General features: G+C 66.3%; 1 protein-coding gene across 1 annotated transcript in view; it reads right to left on the bottom strand.

Annotated features, from left to right (window-relative positions):
- The window catches only part of MEGF6 (multiple EGF like domains 6), a 111034-nt gene that overhangs the window by 78561 nt on the left and 14429 nt on the right, over positions 1–18044 (bottom strand). Inside the window, exon 4 of the mRNA XM_055081935.1 lies at positions 11040–11144. Within this exon, the coding sequence (XP_054937910.1) occupies positions 11040–11144 (105 nt within the window). The remainder of the gene's footprint in view (positions 1–11039; positions 11145–18044) is intronic.

Below are 18044 nucleotides of genomic sequence, written 5' to 3'. Positions count from 1 at the left end.
CCATCCATCCACCCACCCACCCATCCATCCATCCATCCATCCATCCACCCATCATCCATCCACCCATTCATCCATCCATCCATCCATCCACCCATCCATCCACCCATCCATCCATCCATCATCCATCCACCAATTCATCCATCCATCCATCCATCCATCCATCCACCCATCCATCCATCATCCATCCACGCATTCATCCATCCATCCATCCACCCATCCATCCATCATCCATCCACCCATTCATCCATCCATCCATCCACCCATCCATCCATCCATCTGAACATTGCGGAGGGCCCAGGAGGGACTGCTTGCCCTCACAGAGCACACATGGAGGCGACCTGGGCAGATGCAGCCCCTCTCTAGGCTACACTTCAGTCTGTAAAAGGAAGGGCTTGGACCAGACAATGTCCATCAGTTGTCTCTGACCCTGGAGCCTGGGTTCTCAGGTTGGGGCAGCTGCCCGGCAGAAGCAGCATCCCACAGCATCGGGGAAACCAAGTCCCCACTCATCTGGGGAGATGCCCTTGCTCAGAAGAGTGGGGCCGGGCAGCTGTCTGAGGCATGGGGCCCAGATGTCTGCCCTGTCCCAGAGCCCTGGCCTGGGCAATGGGCCATCCATCCACCCATCCATCCATCCATCCATCCATCATCCATCCACCCATTCATCCATCCATCCATCCACCCATCCATCCATCCATCTGAACATTGCGGAGGGCCCAGGAGGGACTGCTTGCCCTCACAGAGCACACATGGAGGCGACCTGGGCAGATGCAGCCCCTCTCTAGGCCACACTTCAGTCTGTAAAAGGAAGGGCTTGGACCAGACAATGTCCATCAGTTGTCTCTGACCCTGGAGCCTGGGTTCTCAGGTTGGGGCAGCTGCCCGGCAGAAGCAGCATCCCACAGCATCGGGGAAACCAAGTCCCCACTCATCTGGGGAGATGCCCTTGCTCAGAAGAGTGGGGCCGGGCAGCTGTCTGAGGCATGGGGCCCAGATGTCTGCCCTGTCCCAGAGCCCTGGCCTGGGCAATGGGCAGGAGTCGGCCCCTCCATACCTGCCACCAGGAGCTCGGTGGGATGACTTGGTCTCTGAGCTGCAGCCCCACCCTTGCCCTCCCCATGTCCCCACGTGGGGACGGCTCTGAGATGAGGATGAGTGGGTACCCACGCCACCCCTCCCCCACCGGGAGTGCAGATGCGTCTGAGGCCTCCCAGGGTCAGGGGCGGCGGACAACCTCCAGGCACTCCAACAGTGCCAGGCTCCCAGGACACAGGGCACACTGCCCAGGACCCTCCCAGCAGGGTCCCTAGAGGCTCCCAGATGGACGCAGTGTCCAGGAAAGAGCCCTCCTGCCTCCTGGGTGTGACGGCAGGAGCTTGGCCACATGATGGCCAGCATTTCCCAGCCCTCCCAGGATGTTAGTCCCTGGGGATGTCATCACGCCCAGCCCCTGGCCACAGGGACAGAGGGACACAGTCAAGACCACTCACCCCACCCACCTAGCCCCGGGTCTCATCCTGAAGCCACATGCACCGCTCTCAGAGACGCCGCAGCCCACCCAGGAAGGCCGGGGCAGGGGGAGAGTGATGGGCTGGGGTCTATCCTGAAGGCCCGAGGCACTCAGGGCTCTTCCTGACGGCTCTGTGTTTGTGGATCCAACAGGTAGATCCCGGGGCTGACTAAGCCAAGGTAGCGTGTCCTCTGGCCTCGAGTTGCAGAAAGAGCCAGAAACCCTGACACCTTCCCCCTCACATGGAAATCCAGACGACGCAGCCAACACTGTGTGCGCTCCTGGGAGACCAGAGGTCCGGGGGGCTGTGAGCAGAGCGGCCGGCCCGGCCTGCAGCACCCCCTGTGCCCACTGCTGCCCCAGCAGCTCAGCCAAGCAACAAGCAGGCCGCCCGGCTCAGCCCTGCACCCAGTCCCGCAGAGGCAGGGCGGGCGGGAGGACGGCCCCGCAGAAACCTCAGCATCCCGGTCGGCAAAGCAGGCCAGGGAGCTGGTCAAGCGGGAGTTCTTCCGGGAAAGTGTGAGCGCCCCCGAGCCCACGTGCACGCGGACCCCCCAGTCCCGGAGCTCCCGCGGGGGTTCTGGAGGGCAGCGACCGTGCACACAGCTCTCCCCGGGGGCAGGCGGTGTGAACCCAGGATGCCCGGCCGCCCTCCCAGCAGGGGTGTGAGAGGAAGGCCCTGGCATGGGCTGGGTGCCTGCACTGGGCACTGAGTGCCATGTGGGTACTGGCCACCTTGTCTGTGCCACCGTGTCCCCAGAAACCTCCTCCCCCCGGTGGGCCCTATCCCCCGGGGGCACCCAGAGAGGCCCACCCAGAGGGAGAGCAGCTCGACCGCCCCGGGAGGCGGTGGTCTGTCCCGGATCCAGCCCAGAGCCGCCCTGAACCTACCTGTGCCCAGCCTGCCCCGCCCTCGACCTGGAGGACAGCCCTTGGGAAGGGCCGATCCAGCGGCGTGGGCTGGGGCTGGATGGGCCAGAGCAGGGCCCCCGTCCCCGACCCCTCAGCCCACGCAGTGACAGACGCCCTCGGGAGGCATCAGCTCCTAGACCTGCTGCCCTGACCTCCAGGAGGGCAGATCCAAGGCCGGGGACACCGGAGCCAGAGTCCCCGGGGACAGCAGAAAGGCCCAGTGGACTCGAGGGTCCCTCCGAGGCCCAGCCAGCCTCGGCAGAGCCTTCTGCCCTCGCAGAGCCCAGGCCACACTAGGCAGCGTCAGGCTGCCCAGGGAGCTGGGAGGAGTGCAGGGCGCCCCTTCTGTCTTGAGCCCAGGCTGGGGAGGGGGGCGGGCTCCACAGGCAGGAATCCGTGCTCCACACAGACGCGCCCGCTGCCCACGAACATTTCAAACTGACCCGTGGAACCAAGCTGTCCGGGTTCCTCTCTCCCAAGTGTTCACGGGCCTGCACATGCCAGCGTGCACTGTGGTTTCCTAGGGAGGGTCGAGGGGTCCCCAGGTTGGGGTGGCCACAGCCCCTGGGGAGAGCACGGATGCTCGCGAACGCGTGGGACCCCTGGGCTCGGTCCTGCTGCGGGAACTGGCCTGCACGCCCTTCCGGCCTCGAGGCCGGCCCTGTGGAACCTCGGTGCACAGCAGGAGAGGCAGCAGCTTGGGGCGCCCTCCCCGAGACCTCTGAGCCCGGGGGAGCTGCCGGAGGGCTAACCTGCAGGCTCATCTTGCCCTGACCCTGAATGGTGGGGTGACCCGCCCCGCCGCTCCTGGTCCCCAGCAGAACAGATGGCCGCGAGACCGGCTGGGTGGCAGCTCCTCCTCAGCCAGCGCCGGCTGGAGACCAGCTCCGCAGGCTGTCAGCACCCTCGGCCCGGGGCACCGAGGCCGGGCCCTGCTCTGGGATGCCGGGAGCCGCCGGGACCCGAGGGCAGGTGCCGGGATGCCAGCGCTAGCTCCCTCGCTTGCAGATCCCTCACGAATTACCCTGCCTGGACAGAGAGGCAGGCACAGCCCCGGGAACTGAAAGCGGGCAATCGGGGCCTCTCCTGGGATCTGCCCCCGAACAGCGACAGCTCTGGCGGCAGGCCGGGCAGAGCCGACACAGGGCTGAGATGCCCGTCCAGGAGCCCAGGAAGAGCCGGGGCTCTCGGCTCCCCAGGGCCCGCCGCCCCAGGCCCCCTCCACAAAGTCTCAGGGCACTGCCGAGCTGGGGGACAGGGACGTGGCCACCTGAGCCCAGGGGCAGGATCAGCCCTAGGAACGGCTCCTGAGCGCAGATGGCCGCAGGCAGGAATTCTCCAGGAATTCAGACTCAGGGCTCCTCTCGGCAGCTGCTACGTTTTATTGACTCATTTAGGTGCCAGAGCCCTGGGGTAAGAGGTGAGCGCCGGCCACGGAGACTCCGCCGTGCGGGAAGCGGCAGACTCCTGGCGTGATGAGAAGGGGGCCCGACACCGTGGGGGTGGCGTCGCCAGCGGTCACGGACGCCCCACGGGTCCTCAGAAGGCGGCCCCTTCGGCCCGAGCAGGACGGCGTGTCCACACGGGGCTGGAGGGCAGGCTCCGGCGGCTTCACGCGCAAGTTCCCTTCCACACGCCATTCTCGCGGGCAGGGGCCCCGGGCCGGCCTGTGAGGACCTCTCCCCTGAACCCAGGCCGAGCGGCCCACGTGCAGGGACCCGCACATGCAGCACTCCCCTCCCCAGCCCCCTCCGCTGCCCTGCGCCCCTCTCCCGATGCCCCGCTACGCAGGGCTGCGAGCACTCGGGGGGCAGGCGCTTGTCTTATCGAGCCCCCCCTTCACCGGCCTGGGCTCCCCTGCTCCCCTCCGCTGCCCTGCGCCCCTCTCCCGATGCCCCACTACGCGGGGCTGCGAGCACTCGGGGGGCAGGCACTTGTCTTATCGAGCCCCCCCTTCACCGGCCTGGGCTCCCCTGCTCCCCTCCGCTGCAGAGAAAGGCGAGAGGCCTCCCAGCAGAGCGGGGTCTCAGGGCCAGCAGCACTGCCCCGCCCGTCTGGGCCCAGCCGTTCCCGCGTCCAGAATGGAAAGTGCCAAGCCGCCCACCGCAGCTGCCCAGGGGCTGGAAAATGGGGCACCGCAGCCCCTTTGCGAGTGGGCAGCTGCCTGGCTTCACCAGCCCAGCGGGCTGCCAGGAAAAGGTCAGCCAGAGGGCCGGGCACTGGCCCCTCAGCCCCAAACACACCCGGGGAACTCGCACACCCCAACTCTTGTCAGTCCCGAGGCGGCGACGGTCCAGGGACCCACACAGGGCACGTGGGCCGCACAGATTCCCCAGACGCCATCCAGCCTCGCCCACCCCAGCGGGGCCTCCACGCGCACCCCGCACTGCCCTGCTGGGTCCGAGAGGCCGTGTGCCGGCACTGAGCACATCACTGACCCCAGCGAATCAGCAACTGCCGGGGCTCAGTGGTCTCATCTGTATAATGGGACACGCACCCAGCCCACCCCAGGGCACGCCCAGGAATGCCCGTGCAGCCCAGCGAAGGGCAATTCACCGTAAGAGTCTGGACCGGCTTCCGGGGTGTGGACAGGGCACTAGGGCCGAGGCAAGGGAAGGGCAGAGGACAGATTCACAGGGTCCTTTCAGGAAACCACCCAGGAGGATGGGCGGGACTCCAGCCTGGGGCAGCCCTGGGGAGGGGAGGCTGGGGGGCCTTGTCCTTCTCCGCAGACCCAGCCTCGATCCTGCCCGGAAGGCAGGCCCCTCGTGGGCAGGGGCACTGGAGCAGCGGCCTATTCACCAAAAACCCAGCCGGGAGGCATGGGGGCAGGTGGGGCGAGCTCACAGGCCCCCAGGCCCGGAGGGTCTGCCTCTTGGTGGATCCTGCTGTAATTATGTCATTAGAAGGGCAGCCCGTCTCAGAAGCCAGCCCTGGGAGAGGCCCATTGTGCATGGAGCAGGCCTGGAGGACACAGTCCTCTCGAAAGACAGAGGCGCCTTTGTGGGTGGTGGGGTCTGGGGGACAAACCTGGTAATGAAACGATTCACGGAGCGAACATGGATGGCCTTCCCAGAGTCGGCCGCTCTGGAAGGGCCGGGATTCTGTGCGGGCAGCCCCCCGGCTGTCCTGGAGCAGGCGGTCTGCAGACCCGCTGCCCTGAAGGGACGCGGGCCACCGAGGACAGGGCAGCAGGCCACACCTGTCCCAGCCGACTGTCACGGCCAGCAGGGCCGGGCAGAGGGCAGGGTCAAAGCCACCCACCATCTCCATTCAACCCAGCAGGTCCTCCCCCACCCACGGCCAGAGATGGCCCCCACCCCAGGCAGCAGAAGACACCAGTGCCAGCTCCTGCAGGGCGTGGGGCTCGCGGGAGATTTCGGGAACTGTCCTCAAAGGAGGGGTTTTGTGCAGCTAAATCGGGCGTGTGTGGAGAAGCCAAAGGCCACACCGTCCGCCAGGGCAGGGGCAGCGGGGCAGAGCAGAGCACAGCGGAGGAAGAGGCCTGGTCGGGCAGGGCAGCTCTGCGCACCCCTCAGGGAGAGGAGAGCCAGGTCCCAGGCTGGTCGCGGCCGGGAGCCAAGAGCAGCCCTCGCTGGTGTCTGGACCTCGGGCCAGGGGTCAGGTTCCCACCCTCCGACACAGCGGGCAGCACCGAAGGGCAGCCTGGGAGGGCTGCTTCCTCTCCATTAATCAATTATCCCAGTTTAGAAACAAAGTCACCCTTGAGCCAAGGCCAGGAGCGCCGGACCAGGACCCGAGGGGCCTGCTTCCCGCCCGCATGCCCTCAGGGGCGGACGCCCTGCTCCGGTGGGGAAAGAGGCTCCTTCAAAGGGGCAGGCCTGGGCATGGAGGCTCCAGGCAGGACCACTGAGGTCCCTCCCCGCAGAGCGGGGTGGGGCTGGAGGGGCAGGCCGCACAGGCGCCAGGTCATTCCCACCAGCTCAGAGGGGGACGCCAAGGCTCCTCAGATTCCAGGCTGAGCCTTCCCTGCCGTCCACCCCCACCAGCCCCTCTGGGCCAAGCTGACTCCCTCCACTCTCCTCCTCTGCCCCCACCTTTCCCCCACCTGGAAAAGCCCCCCCTGGCCCCCCTGCACCTCTCCAAGTCTTCCTCAGCCCACAGGCCCTCCTCCAGGAAGCCCTGCAGACCACCCGGCCCTCTCCTGGGTGTCAGCAGTGACGCCCTGAGAGCCCTGTGGACCCGGGAGTGAGTCCCAGAGCTGCCTGAGATGGGCCCAACCTGCCCATTTTATAGGTGAGGAAACTGAGGCCCAGAGGGTACCAGGGCCAAAGCTTCTTGGACCAAGAAGTACGTAAGGTGACCCGGGCCTCAGGCCTCAGAGTCTGCTCTCATTCCCCGGGGTCAGCAGAGACCAGGTCACGAGAAATGACCAGCGTCCATTGTGTCACCATTTATGATACAAAAGTAAGATAAATTAAGACGTAGTACGTTCTGAAGCATACGTTTTCCTTGCCTGTTTCTCCTGGAAGATTCAAGGGCAGCCGGCCATGAGAAGCACTCGTCCCCAGCAGATCTTGGGGGGGCTGGGGGTGGGGGGAGGCCTCTGCCGTCTCTCACTCCGGGCAGGAGCCCACCAAGGGCCAGGGGCTCCCCGAAGGCGCCGGCCCGCAGGGTAAGGAGGCCGGCGGTCCTGGGGGGCCTCCCGACCCCAGGCCACCCCAAGGGAGAGGCTGCGTGGGCGCTACCTCCCCCGGGAGCTCGGGCCCGCTGTGCGTGGGGGGACCCCGGGAACATGGGGCCGTCCTCCCCCACGTCATCCCTCACATACCTCAGCGGCCGGGCTCTGGGGAGCGAAGGTCGCCACCCCCCCCAGGGCACCCAGAGCCTCGCCTGCACTGACACCTGTGACCCGCACAAACGTCCCCCATACTTTGTCCCCAGCAAACAGCGCGGGGAGTGGGGTCCGGCACGTTACCCTGAGGCCCACAGGCGCGTCGGATGACACGATGCCCGCCCTGGACGGACAGCCGCCCTGGACAGACAGCACCGAGGCCTTGTGCTGGGCCCCGCCCTCCCCCCCGCCCCCAGGCCCCACCAGCACAGGCTCCCTTTGTGCTCCTGTATCTCCTACAGAAAGGCTTCGGGGGGGGTGGGCAGCAGGCAGAGGTGGGCAGGCAGGCCCAAGTTCAGAGGGAGGGGGCACCCAGGCGGGGGAGGGGCTCTGCTTAAGCACTCCCCTCCCCCTTTGCTCTCCACCATCAACCCAGCAGAGTCCCCTTCTCCCTCCCCCACTCTTTTGTTCAAATGAAAGAATTTGGGGGAACCAGAAAAAATACGGCTTTTATTTTCAAAACTGGAATCAGTTATAATTGGGGGGTGAGTTACATATGTCCAACTGTGCCAGGTCTCAGGTCTGGCGGCCCCAAACCCAGTGTGGAGGGACCGGAAGGGAACAGGGGTGGCCTCTGCAGGGGGCACAGTCCTCACACCAGCTCTGCACACCCGCAGCCCCGCACACCAGCTCTGCACACCCAGCCCCGCACACCCAGCTCTGCACACCCAGCTCCGCACACCCAGCCCCGCACACCCAGCTCTGCACACCCCCAGCCCTGCACACGCAGCCCCGCACACCCAGCCCCGCACACCAGCTCTGCACACCCAGCCCCGCACACCCAGCTCTGCACACCCCCAGCCCTGCACACCCAAGGCTGCACACCAGCTCTGCACACCCAGCCCTGCACACCAGGCCTTTCTTCCAGGAGATGGTGCCCTAGGAGGCCCAGGGGCCACCCTCCAGCTTTGTCTACTGCTCCCTGAAGGCCACATCTGCCACCCAACTGGCCATTCCAGGAAGCCCCCGACCCTGGAGGGCCACGGACTGCTCACGAGCCAGTGCCCCTCAGTACAGATGCTCCTGCCTGGGAGGTGGGCAGGGTGGAGACCTGGGGGTCCACCCCTCCCTCCTCCGAAGCAGAGCTCAACCGCGCTCCACCCCCAACAAGGCCTGGCACCAGCCCCGCACACCCAGCCCCGCACACCAGCTCTGCACACCCAGCCCCGCACACCAGCTCTGCACACCCAGCCCCGCACACCCAGCCCCGCACACCCAGCTCCACACACCCAGCTCTGCACAGCCAGCCCCGCACACCTAGCCCCGCACACCCAGCTCTGCACACGCAGCCCCGCACACCCAGCCCCGCACACCAGCTCTGCACACCTAGCCCCGCACACCAGCTCTGCACAGCCAGCCCCGCACAGCCAGCCCCGCACACCCAGCTCTGCACACCAGCTCTGCACACCCAGCCCTGCACACTCAGCTCTGCACAGCCAGCCCCGCACACCCAGCCCCGCACACCAGCTCTGCACACCCAGCCCCGCACACCCAGCTCTGCACACCCCCAGCCCTGCACACCCAAGGCTGCACACCAGCTCTGCACACCCAGCCCTGCACACCAGGCCTTTCTTCCAGGAGATGGTGCCCTAGGAGGCCCAGGGGCCACCCTCCAGCTTTGTCTACTGCTCCCTGAAGGCCACATCTGCCACCCAACTGGCCATTCCAGGAAGCCCCCGACCCTGGAGGGCCACGGACTGCTCACGAGCCAGTGCCCCTCAGTACAGATGCTCCTGCCTGGGAGGTGGGCAGGGTGGAGACCTGGGGGTCCACCCCTCCCTCCTCCGAAGCAGAGCTCAACCGCGCTCCACCCCCAACAAGGCCTGGCACGGCGCCCGGAGACGGCGTGGCCGGAAGGTTCTAGGTGCTCACTGGGCCGGACTGTGCTTCCAGCCCCAGCTCTGCTGGGCAGTCAGCAGCTGCCGGGCCTCCCTGACCCTAGACTCCTCTTCGACGAAGCGGACGAAGTGAACGTGGGGAGCAGGGCTGCTCTGGAGGCAAAGCCAGGCCTGGAGCGCAGGCCCCGAGAGGCTGGCAAGGTCGCGGCTCCCCCCGGCCCCCCCCCGCAGCACCGAGGGTGGGTCTCCAGGCCCAGCAGCTGCCCCGGGTGCCCACCCAGCCGGGTGCCTAGCCCTCCCCACTGCGCCCCTGCCAGCCCGTGTACCCTCCGGCGCGCAGGGGGCCGAGGGTCCGGGTCTCTCGGGAGGGGCGCTGCTCAGGACAAAGGGAGCGCCCGCCGGTGCTGCTCCAGGCTGGGCGCCTGAAGGAGCTCCGGGCGAGAGGGGGGCGCTGGTAGCCACAGGAAGCAGGGGGACGGGAGGGGCTAGAGAAAGACTGGCCCTGGTGGGGGTCCCGGCTGCCTCCCGAGGACAAGACCGAGGACAGGCCACGCCGCAGAGTCACCTCCTCGGGGCTGCTGCCCATCAGGCCCGGTCCCAGCAACATCCCCAAAGGCAGCTGGAGGCCAGGACGTCTCTCCCACCCCGACCCCGCACAGTCCAGCATCTCTCCACACCAGCCTGCGGCCGTCATGAAAGACCCCAAGAAGAGGCGGAGCGTGGCAGCTGGGCCCTGCATCCCAGCCTGGACCCCAGGCCGCGACGGTGTGGGGTGGGGTCACCTCTGTCCAGCCCAGAGGGGCTCGGGATCTAAAACCACGGGGAGGCCTGGCTGAGGCTCGGAGCCCGGATGGTACAGGGCACGGGGCAGGGACCCCCCACCCCCAGCACCTCACCCCGTGGCCCGGGCAGCAGCCCCCGCCCCCGGCCGCCCAGAGCGCAGCAAGCACAGAGCCTTCCGGCTCGCAGAGGCATGCGATGAGCAGTCAGAGCCGCCGCCAGAGCCTTCCCGACAAAGGTCAGCACCCCGGGTACCGGCGCCCGGCTCGGAACTGTGGGACCCAGCACCTCCCCAGGACCCCCGCCTTCAGCCACGCCGTGGGGGGACACACTTGTAATGCACAGGGAACGGCCAGAGCGCAGGGGTCCCTCTACGAGCGGGGGCCTCAATTCCCCGCAGTTTCCTGGTTTCCCTCCCGTTGTTTACTGGGCATCCAGAGCCTTAAAGAGCGTGTCGCAGGATGTACGCCCCGTGTCCTCCTGGAAGAGGCCCCCAGCTGCTCACCAGCAGCAAGTTCAAAGCACCGGCAACCGTCCAGAGTGTTTCATTTCAATGGCGGCCGTGGCTCTATGCCCTGTTCCCGCAGGACCTGCGAGCTACACGGTCAGCAAAGAAATTCTGGACAAAGCAGAAAACCACCGGGGATACTCCCGCCTTCCCCTCACGCCAAGAAGTCAGGAGGAATGTCTGCAGGGGTTCTTTGGGGGACTTTTCGGGCACTCGTCTGCACCACCCCCACCAGCACCTGCTTTAAGCCCATCTACCCCCGCAGCGCCCCCCGGCACCCGAGGCTGGATCCTCAGCGTGTCAGGCTCCAGTCTGCAGGTGTGTGACGTTTACTCAGTCGGTCCCCGCGGGTAGGACCCCAGGTGTCCCCCAACTTTCAACATGACGGACACGAGAGCCTCTGGCGGGGCAGGGGTGCAGCTCAGGGACCCCTGGGACGTGTTGCTTCCCTGCCGGCCCAGGGACCCCGGCCCATCCCTGCCCGCGGAGGGCGCGATCGGACAGGGAGCGCTCGGAGAAGGCAGGGTGCACGGGCATCCCGTGAGAGAGGGTCACCTCCTCCCGCCGCCCCCGGCCCGGCCCGCCCGCGCGGACCGCCGGGGCCTCGGCGCCTGCAGCGGACGCCACGCCACTCACCATGCTGACAGCGGGGACCGTGGAAGCCGCGGGGACAGTGGCACAGCTGGGCCGAGTCGGGCACGCAGTGGCCGCCGTTAAAGCAGAGGCCGGGGCTGCACCGGGCTGTGGAGGGAGGGAGAAGGCGCGTGAGGAGGGGCAGGGGCTTGGGGGCACCCCCAGCCCGCCGCCAGGACGCAGGGTCCCCGGAGACGCCTCCCCCCCGTACGTCTCCCCACAAGGTGAGGCCTCAGGCCTGGACAGAACCTGGACCCTCAAGGGACAGGAAAGCACCACCCCCGGGGAGGGCGCCCCAGGCGGGTGGGGCACACCCGGCCCACCAGGGCTGGAGCCCCACCGCCACCCCAGGGTCTGGGTTCAGTGAAGCCCCCCTGGGCGGGGAAAAACCCCCACTCCCTTCAATGGGACATGAAGGAGCTCCAGGGCGTTTTCTGGGGGAGGCCAGGGGAGGAGGGTGGAGAGTAGGGGTGCAGGGGAACAGCCCACCAGCTTGGCCAAGGCCCCCTCCCCCGAAGACCCCAACGGTGGGAATGACCAGACTGGTCCCACCCTCGGGGAGGGGCAGTGACAGCCCAGGCCCCCCGGGAGGGAGGAAGGGAGGGTCAGGGCTGCGAGTGGCTGGCCTCCCCACCTTCTCCAGAGGAGACTCCCTGCTCCCAGACCCTCTCCCCACACCCCACCCCCAGCCGGGCCCAACGAGGCACCCTGAGCCCACTGCCTTGCGGTGCCCTAGGGCTACTGAGCCCCCTCCGGCTCCAGGCCACAGTGTGGAGGAGGCCTCAGCCGGCCCGGGAGGCAGGGGCCCTGGATGGGAAGGGCGGGTGCGGTCCCAGCTCCGTCACAGCAGGGACCCCGACCCACGCCGGACCGGGTGCCCCCGGGGGGGCTTCAGCACCAATTTTCTCGGCCCCGCAGCCATGACCCCTTCACCTACACAGGGCGGGCAAGGCCAGGGCAGGTGGGCTCTGCCCCATCCCCGTGACCCCAACAGCCGGGCCCTGAGTCCAAGGGCTTCAGGGGTGCTTGCTGGGTGAGTGCACACTCTGAACAGTGGCCTGGACGCCGCCAGGCACCCCAGAGCCCGGCGTGACCCACAGGGTCAGCACGCTTCTGTATAGCTGGCAGCATTCCCTCCAGGAGCAGGGAGAGAAGCTGGACGGTGGAAGAGCCCAGGGGAGGGATGCCGGCCAGGTGCACAGGTCCAAGCAGCCCCCTGGACCAGGCGCTGCCCCGACGAGGAAACCAGGGCTCAGAGACACGCAGAACGTGGCCCGGAGTCACACAGCCGCTGAGGAGGGACCAGGCCCGGGGCTTTCTGACTTAGAGTCAGGAGGACCCTGCCGGGGGAGACACTGGGGGCCTTCGCAGGGAGCTTCTTCCTCCTCTTGTGTCCCATAACCAGGCTGCTGTCCCAGCCTCGGAGGGATCCCTCCTCTCGGGCCACCCTGCCGGGGTCCCAGCTGGCACTCACTCACACCTGAAAAACTCCCTGAGGATGTTTCTGAAATGCAGTGGGAATGGGGCGCTGGGGGACCAAGCGGGTGCCGCAGGGGAGCCAAGAGGAAACGCACGGTGACCCTGGAACCCGCACAGGTAATTCCGGGCCTGGGGCCAACCCGGGCTGTGCACCAGTGTCCCCACTGCTGAGGGCCTGAAACCTGTTGACTTGTGCAACTTTGTGGAGGGAGAGAGGCCATCTGTGTTTCGTTTTCACATCTTAAAGAGTTTTGCACCATCCTGAAGACCTTCAGTCCCAAACCACCACAACGGACCATGCCTCCGGGGGGACTCAGATGCCCAGGCTGGAGCCCACCCCGGGACTCTGCCCCCCAGCAGCCTCTGCAGGCCCCACCAGGTTCACGCCCAGCCTGGGGGGCCCCGCGGACAGCACCCTGCCTGCTTCCACCTCTGCGGTCAGTTCCAGATCTCAGGGGGACATAGCAACCCACTGCCTGCTCCCATGTGCCTTCCCCAACTTGGTACATGGTGTCACATGCACAGAGAGGCTCAGGCCAGAAACCCGGAGCCGTCCTCACACTCGGCCCGCATCCAATCCAAAGCCAGCCCATAGGTTCTACCTCCCATGCCCCTCGAGCCCCCCCTCCTCTCCGCTTCAAGGCTGGACAAAACCGCCACCAGCGTCCGCGCGGACGCCTCTTAGCCGGTCCCGCTCACCCGCGTCCTTTCTCTACGCTGCAGCCACCGGGACCCTTCACAACAGGAAGCGCATCATGGGCGCCTGGTTGAGAGCCCTTCTGTGGCTTTCCATCGACCTGGCACAGAGCCCCCCAGCCACCCGTCACACCCTAGCGGCTGTCCACCTGGACAAGTCGTCACTTCCTCAGGGAGCCTTTCCAAGCCCCCGGCCGAATCAGCGCTCACAGCGCCCTGCGGTTTCCCACCGCAGCACCTCTGAGTGTTAGCCAGCCCTTAACTGGGGCGACAGCTCAGCTCCCACCCCAGGCCTGGGCTCCCCAGGGGCAGGCAGCTACCGCGCCTCCATCACCATCACGTTCCTCGGAGCCACCGACACGCCGACACTTAGAAGGGGCTCCACAAACTTTGCTGAATGAATGAGTAAAGAGAGAATTAAACGTCAGGCCAAGCGGGACGTGAGAGAGTCATTTGTCAGGAAGCCTTCGGGGGGAAAGGCAGGCACTCGGGATGCGAGAGGGATGCACGGGGCAGCACGTCCTTAGATGGAAAAAAGAAAAGGCTTCACAACAAAGATGCACAAGGCCAGGCCCCAAACCAAGAAGGGGCGCTCCCAGGGGTCCCCAGGCTCGTGGGACGCGGGAAAGGTGGGGTTACCGTGGCGGGAAGCCTGAGACCGGTGGCACGGGGTGACAGCGGGCACACACGCCTCGTGGCAGGACGGGCAGCCAGGGCACGGGGACGGGGCATCACTGCAGAGCACCCGTGGGTCCAGCCCTGCGTGATCCCTCCCCCAGGCCAGGCGGGAGTCAGGGATGCCCCCGGCAACCCAGCCACCCCTCCTGCTGTCACTCAAGCCACCTCAGGGACAAGCACCCGCCAAAAGACCCCGCCGCAGCTGAGGAAGGGCCGCAGGCGACAGTCAGAGGACAGCCAAAACCTGGGAATGGAGCTCAGAAGCAGCAGGCCGTGGCTTCGTATAAGGATGTTTGTTTTCCTCGAAGAGAAAAGGGAGGGGCCGTGTGTGAGAAAAGAGTTGGCAGGTAGGAAAACAGACCCAGCGGGATGCGTGGAAATGAAAAACATGAAAACTCCACATACAGGTGTTAATTGAAGGTTGGATGCTTTGAAAACAATTTTCAGGTTGCTAAGTAACAGACGTGTTTTATACTTAACATCAGCTACGTTTTTAATGCATTTTATGAGAGCCTACTGTATGCCAGGGGGACAGCAGGGGGCTGGTTTGGGGACCCACCCTCGTGCCCCTTGGCTGGGACTGAACCCACAGGACCCTCAGGGGCCCTGGAAGGAACAGTCAGAACCCACGAGTGTGAGAAATGCAGGAACAGGTGGAGGTGAGCCCGGGGGTGGGGGCACGGTGCCCCCAGGGTCTATGGCTGCCAGGCGGCCACGTCCTCCGAGGCTACAGGATGCTCTCGCCCTCCCCAGACCCCGCTGGTTCCCGCCGCCCCGAAGCCTTCGCAGGGCAAGGCAGCTCAGGTCCTGCGGATCCGTGTTCAAGTCCCAGCCCTAATCCTTATCAGGGGTTGGAAATTTGGGCTAAACTCCCTTGTGCACGTCAAAAGCAATATCCTCACGGACGCTTCACGCTCTCAGAGTGTTGCCTCCACGCTATCTCCTGGAGCTGAAGACACACACAGCCCCCCAGCAGCCCACGTCCGGGGACCACGACCTCCTCACGTTACAGACCGGGAGCCGAGGTGCGGGCACGTTGGCCAGGCCCTCGCCTTGGGCTGAAGCTGGGCGCATCTGCCCACATTCCTAGAACCAAAGGCTGGGAGGGTCCTCAGCGGTGTCCCGTCCCGAGGGCGCTCCTGGCCGGGCCTGGGTGCGGGGCGGCAGATTTAGGCAGCACAGCCCCCAGGGCGAGGACACCACGTCCAGGCACCGCCAGTGGCACCCTGATGCCAGCCACTTCCTCTCCCGGCGAAAGGCAGGAGACGCCTGTGCCTGGCCGGACCCCGATCAAGCCCACCGGCCGTGGCGGCTGCAGCCGCGCTGTCCCAGGACGGGCTGGCCAGGGAAATGGGACTCGACTGCTCTCCAAGGGCTCAGTTTCTGCAAGTTCAGCCCCTGGACCACTTCCCTGGACCTGGGCTTGGCTGAGACCACGGCTCCTTCTCTCCACCCGCCAAGGGGCTAGTGGAAAGCTGAGTGACCACAGGCGGGAGAGGGTGACCCAGGCTGATACCTTTGTCCAGCCTGGCCAGCCCCCCACCCACCCACAGGCTGCGAGCACACAGCGAGGTCACCGAACGCGTTTCCGGGAGCCAGCCTGCGAGCCAGCGCTCCTCTGCGCCCCCAGGCACCTCCGCGCAAGCTGCCCAGAGACCCCCGCAGGGCGGGCTGACTCAGCTCAAGGTCACGGGGACACAGGGGCCACTCCCTCCGTATCGCCCAGGCTGCAGGGCAGCGTTTCCTAAGCCTCGTCCAAGTCGCTGACAAGAGCTGCCGGTGCACGGGCGGGCGTGGGTGCCCAGCGCAAGCTGACAGTGGCTAAGGAAGGGAGGCCACTTCCCTGGGAGCCCAGGGGACAGAGCAGGCCCTGAGCCCTCCTGTCTTCTCCCTCTGACCCTGTTCCTGCTGGCCTTCCGCCCAGCACTGGCCGAGGGCTAGGGGCCCAGATCACAGGCCCCACTCCAACCTCCCCTGCTCGGCCCCCTGCGGCAGGGAGGGAGTCACCTGGGCTCCGTGCTGGGCACTCAGGCTCCAAGTGCTTGAGGAAGGGCCAGGCCCTCCAGGCCGGCTGCCCGCTGCCCCGTGCCTAGACCAGCACCCACCACACGGGGGGTCCCAGGGGACAGGCGGGCAGACAGACTGCCCAGAGTCGGGCCCGGCTCCCAGAGCCCCTGCATGGTGGCAAGTCCGGGCACAGGCGAGCCACACCGGCTTTGGGAGACCGTGTCCGGTCAACGGGAGAAGTGGGAGGCCGAGGGGCCACGGACCCTGATGACTGCGGAAGCCCGCTGCCCCCTCCAGGCCCATCCTGGGCTGCAGAAGCCCTGGAGAGCAGACCTGGACAGGGCAGCATCCTTCCTTGGCCCCCATCACGTCCACTTCCCGAAGGCAGTCGGCGGGGGGTGGGTGCCGTGCACCCAGAACCTTCCAGAAAGAAGGGCTGGACCTGGCCCCTGCTCTGCCTGGCACTCGGATCATTCTGGGCTCCGGGTGACGGTGGCACCTCCACGTCTCGGTGCCTGTGCTCCCCACCTCCTCGTAGCCCCGGTGAGAGCACGTGTGCGGGCGTCTGCGCGCGCGTGGGAGCGGGAGCTCGTGCACGCGTGTGAGCGATCGTGCATATGTGAGTGTACATGTAGGCGTGCAACCCTGAGCGCGTGTGCACGTGCGTGAGTGAACGCACGTGAGTAGGTCACGTGCGTGAGAGTAAATCCAGGCACACGTGTGTGCACGCGTGTGTGTGTGAGGCTGTGTGTGGTGAGCCCCTCTGGGTGTGAGTGGGTGCGTAATCGTGTGCTGGGCACAGGTCCGGGCCAGTCTGGACGTGACTCATGGTTTGGAGAGACCTGGGGCGTGCGGGACACAGCAGGACAACACGCCCTCCCCCGGCAACCTGGGGGACATTCACGTCCACGCTGAGGACGGGAGAGCCAGGATGCCGGCTCTGCAAACTCCCACGCCGGGCGCAGGGCTGCCGTGTTGCATCCAGAACGGAAAAGGAAAAGTGAAGGGCAGAGGCCAGAAAGCCGAGGGCGGCCCTCCCCGGGGGCTCACAGCCGCCTTCCTGCAGCTCCTTCCCCGCAGGCCCCGACCAGCCAGGCCCAGCGCCAGGCCCAGCGCCGCAGGACCGCAGAGGAGGTGGGAGGGGAGGCCTGCCTGGCGGTCCCACAGTGGGACGCAGGGGCGCCGAGCCCAGGCCTCACCCCGGGGCCCTGACTACAGGCACTGGCTCCCAGATCCAGGGCTGCGTCCAGTGGTCTGGGCTCCCGGCGTGGGGCCAACGGCTCAGCCCTTCCCTGTTCCTGTGGCCTGGAACCTTCCCTTCCCTCTGCGGTGGGGCTCTTCCTTGGGCACGGGCAAGGCCCACCACTCACATCACACAAGCCGCCGACGCCCTGGACAGAGAGGCCTCCCAGACCCCACTTAAGCCGGCACCACCCATCGGTCAGCCCCTTCCCACCTCGCTTTTCTCTGTAGCTTCCCCACTCACCGGCATGTAATCTGTCCCTCCCTCCCTCCCTCCCTTCCTTCCTTTCTCCCCCTCTGTTCCATGAGAACAGGGCAGGTACCAGCCTCTGCTCAGGCCCCTCCCATGCCCAAGCGCAGCTCCCGGCACCCCGTCGGCCCTCCACAGACGCTGGTCCAATGGATCACCTACACACTTCCCAGTACATGCTTTAGGGACACCGTTTTATTGTTTTGCCTTTTTGCTTCTTTTTCTCTCTTCCTTTCTGAAGAAAGAATTAGTTTGGAAAACACTACACAGTCTGTGGCAGAAGCCTGCAGCGCACATTGGCATATCAAAGCTTCTGAGAAGTCCTGCAAAAACAGAACCTGCTTAACGTGTTTACACAGAGCTTCCCTTTCCCAGGGCTCTCTTCACATCCCACGGAGCTGGTGCAGCCCCTGGCCCTCCTCCGGCACTGCCTCTCCGACCCGTGGCCTCCTCCGACGGACTGAGCCTAGCCCACATGGAGAGAGTTCAAGATGGAGCTACAGACGGTCTTCCCGGCACCCATTCCATCTCAGGCTCCGCGTGCAGGGTGTCTGGGGGGCTGAGTCGCTCCAGGCCAGGTACCTCATCTGTGCATTCGGGTCCCTGCTTCGATAAGGGGGAGCCAGGACCCAGGGTGACCATGGCTGAAACATTGG

This window comes from Physeter macrocephalus, chromosome 3, assembly GCF_002837175.3.
Source record: "Physeter macrocephalus isolate SW-GA chromosome 3, ASM283717v5, whole genome shotgun sequence".
In the NCBI taxonomy this organism is placed as follows: Eukaryota; Metazoa; Chordata; class Mammalia; order Artiodactyla; family Physeteridae; genus Physeter; species Physeter macrocephalus.
This window is presented reverse-complemented; position numbering and strand designations above follow the sequence as displayed.